The sequence below is a fragment of the Talpa europaea genome (genome assembly GCF_964194135.1).
Source record: "Talpa europaea genome assembly, chromosome: 5".
Lineage (NCBI taxonomy): Eukaryota > Metazoa > Chordata > Mammalia > Eulipotyphla > Talpidae > Talpa > Talpa europaea.
The window spans coordinates 29,763,132-29,779,011 of NC_140071.1; the positions used below are offsets into that span (position 1 = coordinate 29,763,132).

Here is a 15,880-nt window from a genome sequence, read left to right on the forward strand (position 1 = left end):
GTGTTATTCCTTCAGTCAGACTTAGAAATTTACTGAATTTTACATCATTCTTCCTGTGATTCTACTGCATAAAGATAAGTATGTATTACACACATTGGCCTCCAAAAGCATGCTAGCCACTTCATCTGGTTCACACCTAAAGAAGAGTTAGCAACAGACAATAACTGATGCACTAAGAATTGTGCAATACTTTATAAGCAATTGAAGGGTTTTTCAGATGGTATGTTTGAATATTCCAAAATGTTTATCTTATACATTTTATTCATGTTTGTTTTCACTAAGAGACTGAGTCCTTAATGAATGAATAGATTTGGTTTTGTTCATATTACTAATCTCTAATACTTTTTAAAAAATTAAATTGTCTGTATAACCTTTGGGTTACATTTTTCTACACCAGATGTAAAAGTGCTTCACTCACCAGCCACTGTACCTTCCCGAACAATTCTCTACCTCTTTCCTTTTCATGCCCCCTCCATCCTTCCCTGTGTTCCCTCTGGTACCAGTACCCTTTTCACTGAGTCTAAGATTTGTATTTGCTGTATTTTTTTAGTATTTTTTTTTAGTGCTCGATAGTCCACAGAGAAATGAAAACATCCACTATCTGCCTTTCAACCTTACTTAGGTCACTTAGCACAATCACTTCAAGGTCCATTCATTTTGTCCCAAAAGACATTATTTTGTTTTTTAATTTTAGGTACTAGTCCATTGGCTATATGTTGCTTATTGAGTGGAATAATAATAACAATAATATAATTATTATTATTAATAATATATTGCCTATTAAGTAGAATATTGCCTCTTTTCATTAATCCATTTGCATTAAATCTAAGTCTATATCCATGTGATTTCTTAGGAAAAGTTCTAACACTCAGTTAGTTAGATTTGAGAACAGACTCAGCTACACTATCAGTCCATAGGCCATCAGTCCTATAATTTTGGCTTAGCCAAATGTCAAAATGAGCATTGTTTAGGTAGCATAAAGAATTTTATTAGTTCCTTAATAATAAAGTCTCATTCATTCTTTATTAAATAAAACTGATAAAATCTGTTAGGATAAATTTATTTTTTATCTGTTAAGCACTTGTATAGAATTAAACTGCTTGGCACTTACCTTCGAGGATGATTGGCATCAAACAATGTGTTATCATCATCCTCATCATCTTGTTCTAATGGTGTCAATTCCATGTTTTCTATGTTTGTGTCCAAAACTCCATATCTCCTAGTCTTTCGGTTTCTTCTTCTCATCCTATTAAATAGAACACATCAATGGAAAAAATATTTGAACACAGTTTGGTGATACTTATATTAGACTGTGTTCTCCTTTAGTCCTATATACAAATGCAATCTTCAAATCTGACTCCAAGCTGTTTAAAAACAAGAACCTATATTATAACAGCACATTTTAGTAAATGTTACTAATTCATACAAAATAAGTCAAATAAACTATATATTGCTAAACAGAATTTAAACTTGAAATGGAACTTCTCTGAAATATCTTTCCTAAGTTCAAGGATATAGACAGTGAAGGCCACATCGTCATGACAACTAAATGATGATTAAAAAAAATCAAATGTAATAAAATACATATATATCCATATGCAGTAATTTTGCTTTGGGAATATTGAAAACTCTTGAGAGGATTCAAAATTCTTGGTCTGATTCAATAACAATATATTTAAAATATTAAAAATTACATGTAAAATATAATGCACATGAACATATATTGACATTTTAAGTAAAATGCCTATATTTATCTTTTTTAATAAGAAATAAGCATTATTTTTAAGCAGAGTAGAGGAGACTTTAAAATTCATGTATTTTAACAGCCATTGTTTTTTTCCTACAAATGAATGCTTCACCCAACTCATCACACTTGTCTATGGGTGTAAATGATTACATACCTATAATTATATATAAACATATTTTTCTACTAGATGTAGTACATGCATATTGTAATCTGCTAATAAATTTGGTTAGGTCTTAGACAATAAAAAAGCAGGGACACATCTATAAATGTGTAGAAAGGTAAATATGGCAGGTGAAGAGGGTCAAAGGAAGTAACTATATGGTTTATTACATTGAATTATATTCAGGTAAATGACCTTGATCAGATCCCTTCTATGTGTTCAATTTACGATTCAAATACCTGCCCCATATAGATGCAAATTCCTCAATATTCCATTTAAACTCAGGTATGTAAGAATTATTTCTGTTTAAATAACATTAAAAGGAACAGTAGAAAAATAAAACCAGCCTACTAAAGTAAGCTTGATAAAATTTTATGTAAAAATGTATTATGCCACATAAAATAAACACAGCAGAATAAAACTCCATTTTACTATTCTATAAAACAGAGAAAACCGATCAATGTAACTTGTTGTACCTGTGGGAATTTATTCTTTTTGTTTTATTTTAACTGATGCCTATAAGGTATCATTAAGCATGCACTAGTATACATAATATTCTTCATTTATTCTATATCACATTCAAACTTAGATTGAGGAACTTTGTGTATTTTTTATATATATGTACGTCCTATGTGATTAGACATAATGACAAAGTTGAATAAATCTTAATAAATGAATATATATCTAATACAGAGGTTTTTGTCTTATTTTTGTAAAAGGGTGGATTAATGACTGAGCAGAAAACACAGAGGAGAAACCCATGTTAGGAAAACATCTCCATAAATACTCCAAAAAACAACTTAAGATCTCATATATCTTGCATATCAGCTTATTGCTGGAAGATGCCTACAGTCAAGAGCACATGGAGTTGGTGGAGTCTGGAGAGGATGCAGATATAGACACATAGTACACGGTACATAGCTCCACCTAGCTTTGCCAGAACCAGGAAGAGACTCAACAAAAAACAAAGTAAATAATCCAGTCAAAAAATGGGCAGAAGAGCTAAAAAGGAACTTCTCCAAAGAGGAAATGCAAATGGCCAACGGGCATATGAAAAAATGTTCAGCATCACTTGTAATCAGGGAAATGCAAATCAAAACTACAATGAGATACCATCTTACACCAGTGAGAATGGCACATATTAAAAAAACTAGCTACAACACATGTTGGTGAGGATGAGGAGAAAAAGGAACTCTCTTGCACTGCTGGTGGGAGTGCAAACTGGTCCAACCACTATGGAAAGCTGTTTGGAGATTCCTCAACCTGCTAAAGATGTAGCTTTCATATGATCCAGCTATTCCACTCCTAGGTATTTACCCAAAAGACACAGAAACATTAATTCAAAAGGGCACCTGCACCCCTATGTTTATAGCAGCACTATTTACAATAGCTAAGCTATGGAAACAACCCAAATGCCCAAAAATAGATGACTGGTTCAAGAAGATGTGATACATATATACAATGGAATATTACTCAGCAATCAAAAAAGAGAAACTCATGCAATTTGCAGCAACATGAATAGAACTGGAAGGGATCATGCTCAGAGAAATAAGCCAGAAAGAAAAAGAGAAATACTGGATGGGCTCACTCATAGCAGGAATTTAGAACCTAAATAAGAGACCTGGAAAATGATTAATTATAATAAAGTAAAAATCAAAATGAACAAGCAACTATAAACCAGAGACACACTACAGGGGGTCGGGGATGGGAGGGAGAGGAATTAGGGTCAAAATAAGGGGGCTGGAAATTGTATGGGGAATATAACCAAGATGAAAATGCATACATTGTGCAAAAATGAAAAATGATGCAAAAATATATATAAAGTAAAGTAAATTTAAAAAAAAAGAATACTATTGTATGGATACTATTGTAATTTTTACTATTGTAAAAAAGGATACTATTGTTACTGTCCCACAAGTCTCAAGATAAATTTGCCTTCAATTTCATAGGTTATAAGTACAGAATGATATATTAATCACATAATAATCTCAGCTCAAAAATACCTAAAAGAAACAAAGAAGATGAAAATGTAATCTAAACACTACACAACAGGAAGCTTACAAAATGGAAGGGGAGAGAACCAAAAAAAAAAAAAATAACAGAAACAAAGTGAAAAAAAAAAAAAAAACCCAGAAAACAAATAACAAAATGGCAATAAATATTTCTCTATCAATAATTTCCCTAAATCCTATTGGCTTGAATTCACCAATAAAAAGGTACAAAGTGACTGATGGGAATCAAAACTCAACTTTTTGCTCTCTCTAGGAGACCCAACTGATTTCCAAAGATAAAATAGACTCAAATCAATAGATTAAAAATATTTCTACAAGAAAATGGTACCCTAAAAAAGGCAGAGACAATCAAACTTATATCAGATAAAAGCAGATTTCCATTAATAAAAGGTAAGAACAGACAGGGAGGGACACTATATAATGATTAAGGGTTCAATACAGGGCCTCCCCGGTGGCGCAGCGGTTGAGCGCTGGGTTGCAAAGCTGCCCGCGGCCTCTGCGGCGCCGGTTTGATCCCCGGCTGCTCCCTGGCCACCGGAGGAGGGTCCCACATGGCGCGCAGACCTCTCCTGCCGCCCTCTGCTCCCCTCAGCAGTGTACTTCAGTCCTTCTGCCTGCTCTGCTCCCCGCTCTGGCTCTGGTGAATTCTCTCACCCTCCCGCGCTTCTGACTGTACTCAGTGCATGTATAAACAAAAACAAAACAAACAAATGAATAAATAAATAAAAAACATGCCTCCATTAAAAAAAAAAAAGGGTTCAATGCATTAGGGAGACATAACACTCATCAATATGTATGCATTAAACAAGAGTATAAAAACTGTAAATATTAATGAACCTAAAATAGATAAACAATAATAGTAGAGACTTCAACACCCAACTTTCATCAATGGACAGATCAACCAAAATGAAAATCAACAAGGAAACAAAAGTCTTATGCAAGAAGTTAGAACAGATGGATTTAATAGACATTTATAGGGTACCCCATGCCTCAAATACTGAATATGCAATATAAATGAACTCAGTGGTCAGTGGGACTTTATGGCAGCTGTAGACATATACTGATCTGACTTTAAGAGATGCTGTTGTGGGGAAAATAGTTTACTGGCAGCCTATAGTTTTGTTCTATCACAGCATCCCAGGGCCTTCCCAGAGTCTGTATTCAGTACAATACTGAGTATGGCCAAGTTGGCCATCGGTATTAAAAGAAGATTCTCTCCTATAATGGGCAGTCTTTGCTTGAAGGTTTGCCTGGTCAAAACTTTCAGAGTGGCGTTTCAATCTACTGTTCTTTTTTTGAATTATTATTTTTGTATTTTTTACATCATTCATTTTTATACAATGTATGCTTTCTCCTCTCAGGCATAGTTCCCATGAAATTCCTACCACCAATTCACCTGTGTTCAGCTCTGTAGGCCAAATATTATAGTTCACTGGAAATAATGTCATAATACAACTGCTATGGTCTGAATGTTTCTGTCTAAAATACCTGGAGAAAAACAGCACTCAAGGTAATGCCATTAGCAGGTGGAACCCCTGGGAGGAATTAAGTCATGAAGGCAGTGCTCTCATAATGGGACTAGCACTCTTGTAAAATTGGCCCAAGAAATGGCATATTCACCAGGTGAGGTGACATCCAGAAAGCATGCCTATGAACTCAAAGTGGCCTCTCACTAGACACTGAATGTGCTGTTACCATGAGTTTGGACATACTGCCCCCTCAACTATAAGAAATAAATTTCCTTTGTTTATAAGCTATCCAGTATGTAGTATGTTTGTTACAGCAGCCTGAATGGACTAAGGAAGTAAATATTCACAAGGAGGTCTGGGATAACTTTTCAGGTGATATTATTTTCATCTATAGACAACTAGGAGTTAGACAAAAGGAAGAAAAATTATACAATCCCTTTGCTTGAAAAAGGTATCCATTAAAATATGGCATACTTGAGACTGAAAAATAAGATATATACAAGAAAGAGGATCAGGCTTAGACCATTAAATGCTAAGCTAAGGAATATGAGCCTTATCCCATTAGAGGTCATAGACTAATACTACTCAATGGAATTTTTGGCCATGATGAAAAAATTGGTGTCTAATTATGTAGCCAGTAGACTCCTGATTACTAAGTCCTTGAAATGTGCCTAGTGCATCTAATAAACTGGATTTTAATTTAAATTTATTTTGTAAAAAGCACATGTTGCTAGGGGTACTATACTGTACAGCTATACAGGAATACAAGCACAAACAAAATTTACATTTCAAAAGGAACACTGTCTTTTCAGTTTAGAAGGTATACAAAAAGAGACATACTTGGAGAAAAAGGTTAGAATGACGCCATGACAGCCAAACGACATGAGTCTAAACTAAAGTGATGCTCGCAAAGCTCACCAGTGGTAATGTAGTGAAGAAATATTTAAAAATTAAAATTAGATGCCTGGATGTAGATAGTAAATAAAAGGGAAAGACTTGGGGTAGCTCAGGATTTTAGTTTGAGAAATTGCATATAGGATGGCATTATTTTTCTCTAGTGAGCAGTCCAGGGAGAGATTGGCTAGCTATACAAGATGGAAACTCAGAAGGCAATTAACAGCTTAAAAGTGGTAATTAAAGAAGTGAATTTTGGATGTATCATTCAGAGAATATGGGGCAAAGTGCAGAGTTAAGGAGAGGGCCAGAGACCACTGAAATTTAGGGAATGATTTGTAGAAGAATCTTAACAGTGGGAAGAAGAGTCCCTGTAGAAAAAATTTCATGGAGAAGATGGGGTATAAATACTCAGAGGTAAGAAGAAAATCAGAAAGTTAAGTAAAAAGCATAAGTCAAAATAAGAAATAAGGTATTGCTTGAAACAGGAAAGAAGTGTCCATGAAACGGAGGTGATGTGGTTATTAATGATCCCTGGCAAGGCCAGTTTTAGAGTTGTAGGAGACCACACTGCACCTCATAGAAGAGAATGAAAAGTATAGAAAAAAAGGACATTTCAGTGGAGGATCTCTCTCCCTTTCTTGCTTATGCCATTCCTGCCATAGTAGCTTTAGATTCTCTCTCTCCATGTCTTCTCAAAGGCCTTCCTTTCCCTAACTTCAACTATTCCTTTGTCTACTGGTTCTTTCCCTTCTACTCACATTTGAATATATTTAGATAGTTCATTCTTAAATGGACGTATTTCCCTCTTTCCCTCTCTTCTTTCTGCTTAAATACAATTTATCACATATGAAAGAAGAGAGTAAAAAGATAGCTTTAGAAGTACTCCCAAGAGCCTAGATTGATTATTTATACTCTAAGAGAAAAGGGATGACACTAGTGGGGAAGAGATCAGAAGAGATCAGAAATGAATAGTAAGAAAAGGAAAAAATTATAATTATCACTATGAAATTCAATGAGCAATTATGCTCCAGAAACTATGCTGAGTACTAGGTGTAGTTCCTTTGTTGGGAGCCTGCTGCCCTGCAGGGAGCTGGAGTTTTTGGAGAGTACCTGTTTACTCTGCACATGGAGTTCCAGGACCTTAGAAGTTCTGCAAACAGACTTCCCAGAATTGACTCCTGTTCTCTGAGAATGTGCTGGCTTGTGCGCATGTTCCCTACCCACCAGGACAACTTGTTTTCAGCAGTAACTTATTAATTTGTAGAAGCAAAAGCACAATTGCATGCTATTTTCTTGTTCCACTGTTCATATCTATAATAAAAGCTTGGGCTGGGAGAGCGAAAGGCAAAGCTGCTCTCAAAAGACTCTCCCCAGCCTCCCCTCACTGCAAATTCATTTAGACTCTGAGTCTTCATTAATGGCAGAGAACTTCATCGGCTGTCCTGTCTGCAGCAGTGGCGCCCAAACAGGGACACTAACCCTAGAACCTCAAGGACGTTGTGTGTGGTAAGTGTGTTCTCTAGTTAACCTCTATAGTCATTGGTCACAACTGACTAAGGGGATTATTCAAGGTTGGATAACAAATGGGGCAGAATTCGGCTCATCATCATTATACAACCCCTTTAAAATGCCTATTAGAACAGAGTGGAGCTGCTGTCTCCACTGACAGCTTAAATGAGCTGTTAGATTAGGTCATTCAGACCTCTCCATGGTTCCCGGAGATGAAGGTGTTTTGGATGTAGAAACTTGGGAATGAATCAGTGAGACTTTGAAAAGGCATCATAAACAAGGTATGAAAATTCCTACTATAGTTTTTTCAACATGGGCTTTGATATGAATGGTTCTGGAATCTTTTCAGGAAACTTTAAAAACAGAAATTAAACATAAATATGAAGTACCTGGTACTTCTCAGCCTTCGATACCTTCAGTACCACTAAATGAAAGGGAAAATTGCCCTGAAAATAAAAGCCCTAAAAATAAATGGTCCCATAATAATCCTTTTCAGAGGGAATCAGTTGTTGGTATAACTCCCTTAACCAAAGCTATAAAAGAACAAAAGACAATTTTTGCAGATGACCCAGAAATGGCTTCAGTATTAATGGCTTTTCCAGTACAGGAAATGCCTGATCCTAATAACCCTGATCTAGTGCTACGGCAACATCAATCTTTTGACCTCCAACTTTTAAAATCTCTAAGAGACAGTGTTTGGTAAAATGGATTCCAAACCCCCTTCACTTGGGCTATTCCAGATATTTTTCAACAAATTTGGTTGCCTCCTTTTGATTGGCACATGCTTGCAAAAGTGAGTTTAACTGGTGGGGCAGACTTACAACGGAAGGCAAGTTTTGGAGACTACGCACAAGAACAAGCCAGGATTAATCAGCAAAATAACATCAATATTTCTTTTGAACAACTTATACGTAGTGATGCATGGTTGGATTTAAACCTACAAACTTTATATGACCCCCCCCCAGGCATATCAATAGGTAACTTTAATAGCGCGTCGAGTCTTGTAGAGCTTGCCTGAACCTAGGGAACCAGATCAGTCTTTCTTGCATATATTACACGGACCCTCTGAATCTTTTTGCTGATTTCCTAGATAGACTGACAAAAGCCATCAGATGTTAGATTACTCAGGCAGGCGGCAGATATTTTGAGTAAGCAATTGGCATTTGAAAATGCAAATACGGATGTTCAAAAAGCCCTAGCCCCTAAAAGGTAAAAGAACCTAAGTGATTATATTCGACTTGCTCAAACCATTGGCATACAAGAACATAAACAAGAGGTTTTTGCAGCAGGCTCCCAAGATTCCTTAAATATGGCTTTCTGTAAATAGGTCATTTTCTCTATTTCACAAAGCCTGAGTTGAACCTTAGAGATGGTATGTAACTTAACCAAGAGTATACTATACTCTTGTGTAAAGCTGGAATTAGAACTAAGGGAGTCTGACTTCCCATCAGGTTACAATGAAATCAGATCAGGATAGTGAAATGAAACAGAAGTCAATAAAAGAAAATAATTCAAGAATGAATGAGAAGTAACAAATGCAGCCAAACGCTTTAGAATAAAGACTCTTCTGGTAGAATATAGATCATTTATTTTCTCAGTCTAATAAAACCTACTTCATTTACTAAATGTCTGAGTACAAACCCTGTGCTCTTACTGGATAAAAAATGATAAATAGCCTCTGTTCTTAAAGTTTTTCTGAGTTGTCCTTGAGAATATTATTTCATACCAAATCCTGACTTATCAGACTTTTATGCCATTGATACATGACTACCCTGACAATTTAGCCTTTGACCAAAAAGCCAAATTAATATTTGCTATTTTAAGTGGGTGACTAAATGTTTTAGGGAAGTTAAGTTTCATCTCTGCAAAGGATATGAATTCCTTAAGAACTTATACTTGTTATATACATTTGCAAGCTTCTGGGTCTCCCCCATATATGTAAAACATTAAATATATACTATGCAGCTGAATAGCTAACAGCAAACCAGATCCATTTAAACTTGCTAGGAAAACTACACTTTTCAAAATATATAAACAAATGGAATAGAAGGTCCATGAAGACAAGGACTTTTCCCATCTTGAGCACTGCTAATTCTCTTCACAGGGCCTGGCTGTAAGTGCTCAATAGCAGATACTGAACAAAGGATAGAGAATAAATAAATGCATAAACAAATAATCAAAGTGTTCTCCGGCTTTGCCTAAACTGAGTGATTTCTATTGATAGCTTACTTTTACAAGTAATGCTGACAACATATGTCTTCTGGGAGACATATGTTCTTGGTGGAAAAGATATTGTTACAAATCTTGCATTCATAATTCAGTAAGACTTGTTTCAGAAGACATGGTGCTAGAAATATGTATGGTCAGATTAACAGAAGTTGCTTTAAAATATCACCATTATTTAACTGTGTCTGGGACATTAAAAAAAAATCTTTCAAAGATGAAAGGGTGGCAGGGGGCTCAGTTAGGAAACTAAATTATTCAATTTGGTATGCACACAAACAATAAATTGCTAAGTTGACTTACTTTTTAAAAGTGAAATTTAGGGGCTTTAATAGTCACAAAACCCGTATATTTTTAATAGGCACTGTGTACATCTGTTTTTTTCTCCATAAATAAACTAGGCATCCTTATGTGCAATAAACTTCAAATTGGTTAAGCAACCACAGGAAGCAGCATGTTGGTAACGCATCTTGTAGAAGTTCAGACAGAGTTTGGTTTCTAAAACGGTTTTGCCTGTTATTTAACCTTGCTCAGTCTCACCAACGTCTTCACCTATACAGGAATATTACCTACTGGAAGGTTTTGGCAGTATGTATGTGGCATACTCATAATGGAGACACAAACAATTAATAAATATTAGCTATTATGATAGCAAGTAAGCATCTCAAAAATATTTCCATTACAAAGCAAGGTTCTTTTCCACAGAACTAATTTTGTGTCTTAGCCTATAGGTGTGGTAACCATTCAAATTAAATTAACATCATGCATTTATTATATATAAAGCATGAACAGGATAGGCTTTAATATCTGTTCATAGATTCTGTACATTCTTTATTATGTATGTGATTGATTAATGCTCTCTGAATGCCATGGAGACAGAAATGTCTATTTCACTCACAACTGATACCTAGTTTCCAGTTCTAAGCAGCTGAATAAAAATTGGCTGAATGAAGGATAACATATTAAATTTTCATCTCATCGCCACTATATAAAAAAACTTTCTATTATTCCCATTTCACAGTAGGAAATCAACTGGAGAAGTGAAGTGACTTATAGAAAATCACAGAAGGAAAAAGAGGCAGAGTTGGAATTTAAGCCTTAGTCTCCTTACAATACACCATATTGAATATAAAATGAAAAAGTGCCAATTCCAGGGTGAAAAAAATAAGTAATTCCTATGCTTTTAAGGCAAGTACTGTTATTCACCAAGTGATATCAAAATTGTTTTTATATAACCAACAGGCATTCTAAAAAATAATAATTCTACAGAGTAATATTTTCTTGCTTTATAGATTTTACTGTAAGATTGTCCTATAGAGAAGGAAATATAAGATTGAAATCTTCATACTTCTTTGTTCTACCAATAAGAGATAATTCCCTTGAATTTCCAAATATATATAGCAATATAAAGTCTATAGAACAATATAAAGAATTATAAGGAATATAAAGCAATATAAAGAATGAAGGAATGGGGGCCTCCCTGGTAGCGCAGTGGGTTGGGTGCAATGGGTTGACTGCAGTACTGTGAAGCTGTCCACAGCCTCTGCAGCATGGGTTCAATTTCCAGCAAGCCAGGGAGATACCCACATGGCGCAGCAGACTTCTCCTGTGGCGCCTGCTGCTCCCCTCAGCAGTGTTTTTGGTCCGTCTGTCTGTTCTGCTTCCCACTCTGTCCTGGTGAATTCTCTCATCCTCCCGCACCTCTGGCCTAGTACCCCAGTTCTTGTATAAATAACCTTTAAAAAAAAAAAGAATTAAGGAATGTGTATTCACTAGGCTACTATTCAGTGCCCACCTTATATTGTACATGATGTTCAGCCATGGGCTATAGTAAAGAATAAGTAAAAGACTTTGTTCAAAGATTGTATGTTCATCTCACTACTCTGTTCCTTACACATAATTTTCAGTTTCTACAGAGAGAATCTTGTTTGTTCTTTGGAGTATTTCCAGTCTCAGTTGGAAGTTATTTCTAGTCATTTATTAATAACAACTGAGTTAGATAATAACAATTTGGAAGTTTCACAGTACAAGTGTTTCACAAGTAAAATATCTTCAATGTGACCTCATATTAAGAAAATGATGGCTTTAGTCTGTTCTTCCTCCTTGGCACAAATAACTAATGCGAGTGTATTATCACACATATATTTTGGAGGTGGGGTGGGCAGTCACAAAATCATTGGTTTTCAGCAATATTTTAGAAGTCAAATGTATGAATTCTGAACATTGCCCAGACATTGCTAGCATCAAGCAAGCTTTGGGCATCAGGTAACCAACTCAGTTTAGGATTTGAATAGAAAGAGTATTAGATGGTTATATAGTGTGATTTTTCTTAACCATGGTTCTGAATTTGGTTGTTAACATACATTAGTCACACAGAATCTGAAAAGACTAACCTTCCAAGATTCACAGAAATGAAGAGAAAAATCAATGACAATAAAACTTCTTTATATAGATTATAAATAAGATAGAAGCAAAATGAAAAAGTAAAAATCATCCCCAAAACTTATCTCACTTATCTCACAAATATATGAAAAATAAGTAATACCTATGCTTTTAAGGCAAGGGCCATTATTCACAAAATGTTATCAAAATTGTTTTCATATAACCAAAACCAATTTTATATATGGTTTTATAAAACCATATATTATGAGAGACATAATGCTCAATGTATTCTGGTCCTTTAAAGGCACTATTCAGACTACAGTGACTAATAAAGAAAAATAATTTCTGCTTCAATTTCTTCTAATCTTTTCTTATTTTAATAAGTCTCAGTCTGGTGGTAATATTTCTTTTACATTGCACAATCTCCTACTTCCCTTTTAACAGGAAATGGACCTGGATTTGCTGACTTTTGTAAACCAATAGCATCTAGCTCAAATAATTTTGTTTACACCAGTGGTTCTCAAATATTTAGGTTTCAGGATTCCATCATATTCTTAAAAATTATTCAGGAGCCCAAAGAACTTATATTTTGTGGCATATATATACATATATATGTATATACACACATATATTAAACATGTTAAAGCAAACTTTTAAATATTTATCATTTCATTACCATAATTACATGTCAATATGACTTTTTATGAAAAATACAGTAAAAAATAGTAAAAATGGCATTTAGATTTTTTTCATATCCCTTTAATTTATTTAACCATATTAGATCTGGTTTAAACAGAATTAGATCAAAAATAGAAGTAGAAAACAGATGGATTTTCAGATTTGTTTTACAGTCGATCATTTCCAATGTAATATTTGAAGTATATGAAGAATATTCAAGTTTATATAAAAATGACTTTGGAAAAGGGTGAGCATTTTAATAATCTTTTCAAATACTAGTGGTTATTCTTTTTTGATACTATACCAAAACTTGACAAGTGGTGTTTCTTAAATGTTAGCTGCAACATGGAATTTGAAAGTACATCAATCAACTTTCTGTACCTGATAAACTTATATGAAAATATATTATTTGAAAATAGTCTTGCTCTCACAGATTCCCTGAAGAGGTATTATAGAACCCTCCCACCTCATAGGGTCTCCTGGACCACATGTCTACAAACACTGGCTTACACTGTACTTTTTCAGTCAGTTATTTAAGCTGAGATGTTGGTTTTCCATTCATGACAATAAATTTATTTAAAGGGGTTTAAATGATTTTAAGAAATATATTAAATAGGAGAGTAGGTAGTTATGGAGTGTGGGGGAGCAGTGGAATAGTTTGGAAAACAATGAACGAGTGCATTCCTACAACCTATTCTCTACTCTGTTTTACAAAGGAAGAAACTACCTAAACAGTGCTCCCTCATTGTTGGCTGGCTCCTTCCAATAGTGATGACTTGGCTCCGTAATTCATTTCCTCAGAGAGATGGTCCCCAATAACCCACTTCAAAAAAGTACGTTACAGACTTTTACAAATCAATTGTATTACACATCTGGGATATTTTAATATCATGATTAATGCCATAAGACAATTTACTTCAGTAATAAAAGAATATATCAAATTGAAGTTACTTTTTTTTTTTTAACTTAATAAGGCATTAAGGGTAGTAGGTAAATTAGTGGCAATCATCTACTTTTAGTTATAAATTGGTACTTGCAATAAAACAACCTGGTCTACTTAATCAAAAGTTTTACATGGTTAGGACATAAACATCTTTTATAAAGAAAAAATTCAAAGAAAGCAATTAGTGGACTGTAAAATCAAAGATTATCATTGGGCCCCATGTGACACCAGATAAATTACTTTACTTTTCTGGGACAGTTTCTTCGGATTAAAGTGGACAATGTTATTAGAATAGTAAAGATTTGCTCAAATATTAAAACTGGGTCATATTTATGACATTTCATTTATTTTGTTGTATAGGTATCAATTTCCCATCTTATCATGCAACTGATAACAATTTGCATTGAACTATTTTGTGCCATAAAAATGAATGATGTTTCTGATTAATGAGGACTAAAAAACATATTAGACTGAACCATACAAAACCATCACTTTTCCAGGTCAAAACAAAATGTAGAAAACTTTGTATGGTACAATCTAATTAGTTAGGTGGTAGGTTAAAGGTCAAAACTAAGAAATTGCTGTTAAGGAAGAACTTTTCTTATACATTTTATAAAGGACCCATAATAAGGTCCTTCTGCTCTATTAATCCACTCAAATAAAAACCGATTTGTGCAAACAACTCTAAGACTTAGAAAGGCTACCAAATAGGAATTCTGCTTTTAAGAAGTTTGCATTCTGATAGGCAAAATGTCAAAGTACACAACAATATATAGAGCAGAAAGAAAGAGGTATTACAAGATAGTGTGGTGGAATATACGATTACTTCCATTTTAAGGAAAGTGTGTTCATTGAGGCAAGGTAGAAATTTGGAGGCGGATACTAATTTATAATTTGTAAATGAAAGGGAGCAACTACTTGGTTTAAATTCTCCCGAAGGTAATCACAGACCCTCTTCACAAACTCTCTCAGGCAGCACCCCTGATACGAGGGGTTGGGAGGGGGTAATGCCTGGTCACTGAAATCTGCCTTGCTCCAAGGTTGCCAGGCATCCCAACTCTCAGCCCTGAGGGGGGAGGCTCATGGAGGCTTCGCCTCACCTGACTGTCCTGACGACGAAGTACACCAGCACCGCGCCGCTCACCACCATCAACACTGTCAGGGCTCGTTGGGTCATGGGTTTGTCGCCGGGGTTGGGGCTCACAGCGAGGCCACCACCCACTGAGCCTTCCTCCCCTGCCTTGCCTCCTTGGTCGTCCGCGGCAATCTCCGCCCCGGTGCTGCTGCCATTACCGCCCATAGCGCCCTGAGGCCCAGTGGCTTCGGTTGGAGCGCGGCCCTGAGAGTGGGCGGCTGTGGGGCCCGGCTGCAGAGGCCGCAGGGTTCGTGGCCCCCCATTGGGAGGGCCAGGGTCAGGCGCGGCCTCGGCCGCCTGCAGCAACACCGCCAAGGGCCCCCTTAACCCTGGCAGCAGTAGCAGCAGCAGGAGGGCGGAGGTCAGGAGGCGGCTGAGGCAGCTGCTGCAGTGCGGGGCCTTCATCGTCCCCTGACAGCCCTTTCACCACGCGGGAGCCGCCAGGCCCGGCGCCCTGGCTCCAGAAGGGACCATGGGCGCAGTGGAGAAAAAAGAAGGGGTGCCTAAATCCCGGGCTGAGGCCCGGCCGCAGCAAGCGGCAGAGGCAGCAGAGGCAGCAGCTGCCGGGAGAACCGGAAGTTCGTACATCTCAGCAGCCACTGCTACCACGGACGCTTTCAGTTGCCAACATGTAGGGGCAGGCGCATTCAGTGACGTCAGAGTCGCATGCGGTGTGCGCACGCGCCCTGTCGCTAGGCGGGGGCTCGAGTTCTGGGATGGGTCAC

The 15,880-nt window shown here is 36.3% G+C and overlaps 1 protein-coding gene across 1 annotated transcript; it reads right to left on the minus strand.

The window, feature by feature from the left end:
• Positions 1-1,107: 1,107 nt before the first annotated feature.
• Positions 1,108-15,560, minus strand: FAM174A (family with sequence similarity 174 member A; the record flags this gene model as incomplete). Its single annotated transcript, XM_084233797.1, has 2 exons — positions 1,108-1,246; positions 15,121-15,560. 2 exons carry the CDS (start codon positions 15,558-15,560, stop codon positions 1,108-1,110), a joined length of 579 nt encoding a protein of 192 aa, XP_084089923.1.
• Between the last annotated feature and the right edge of the window lie 320 nt (positions 15,561-15,880).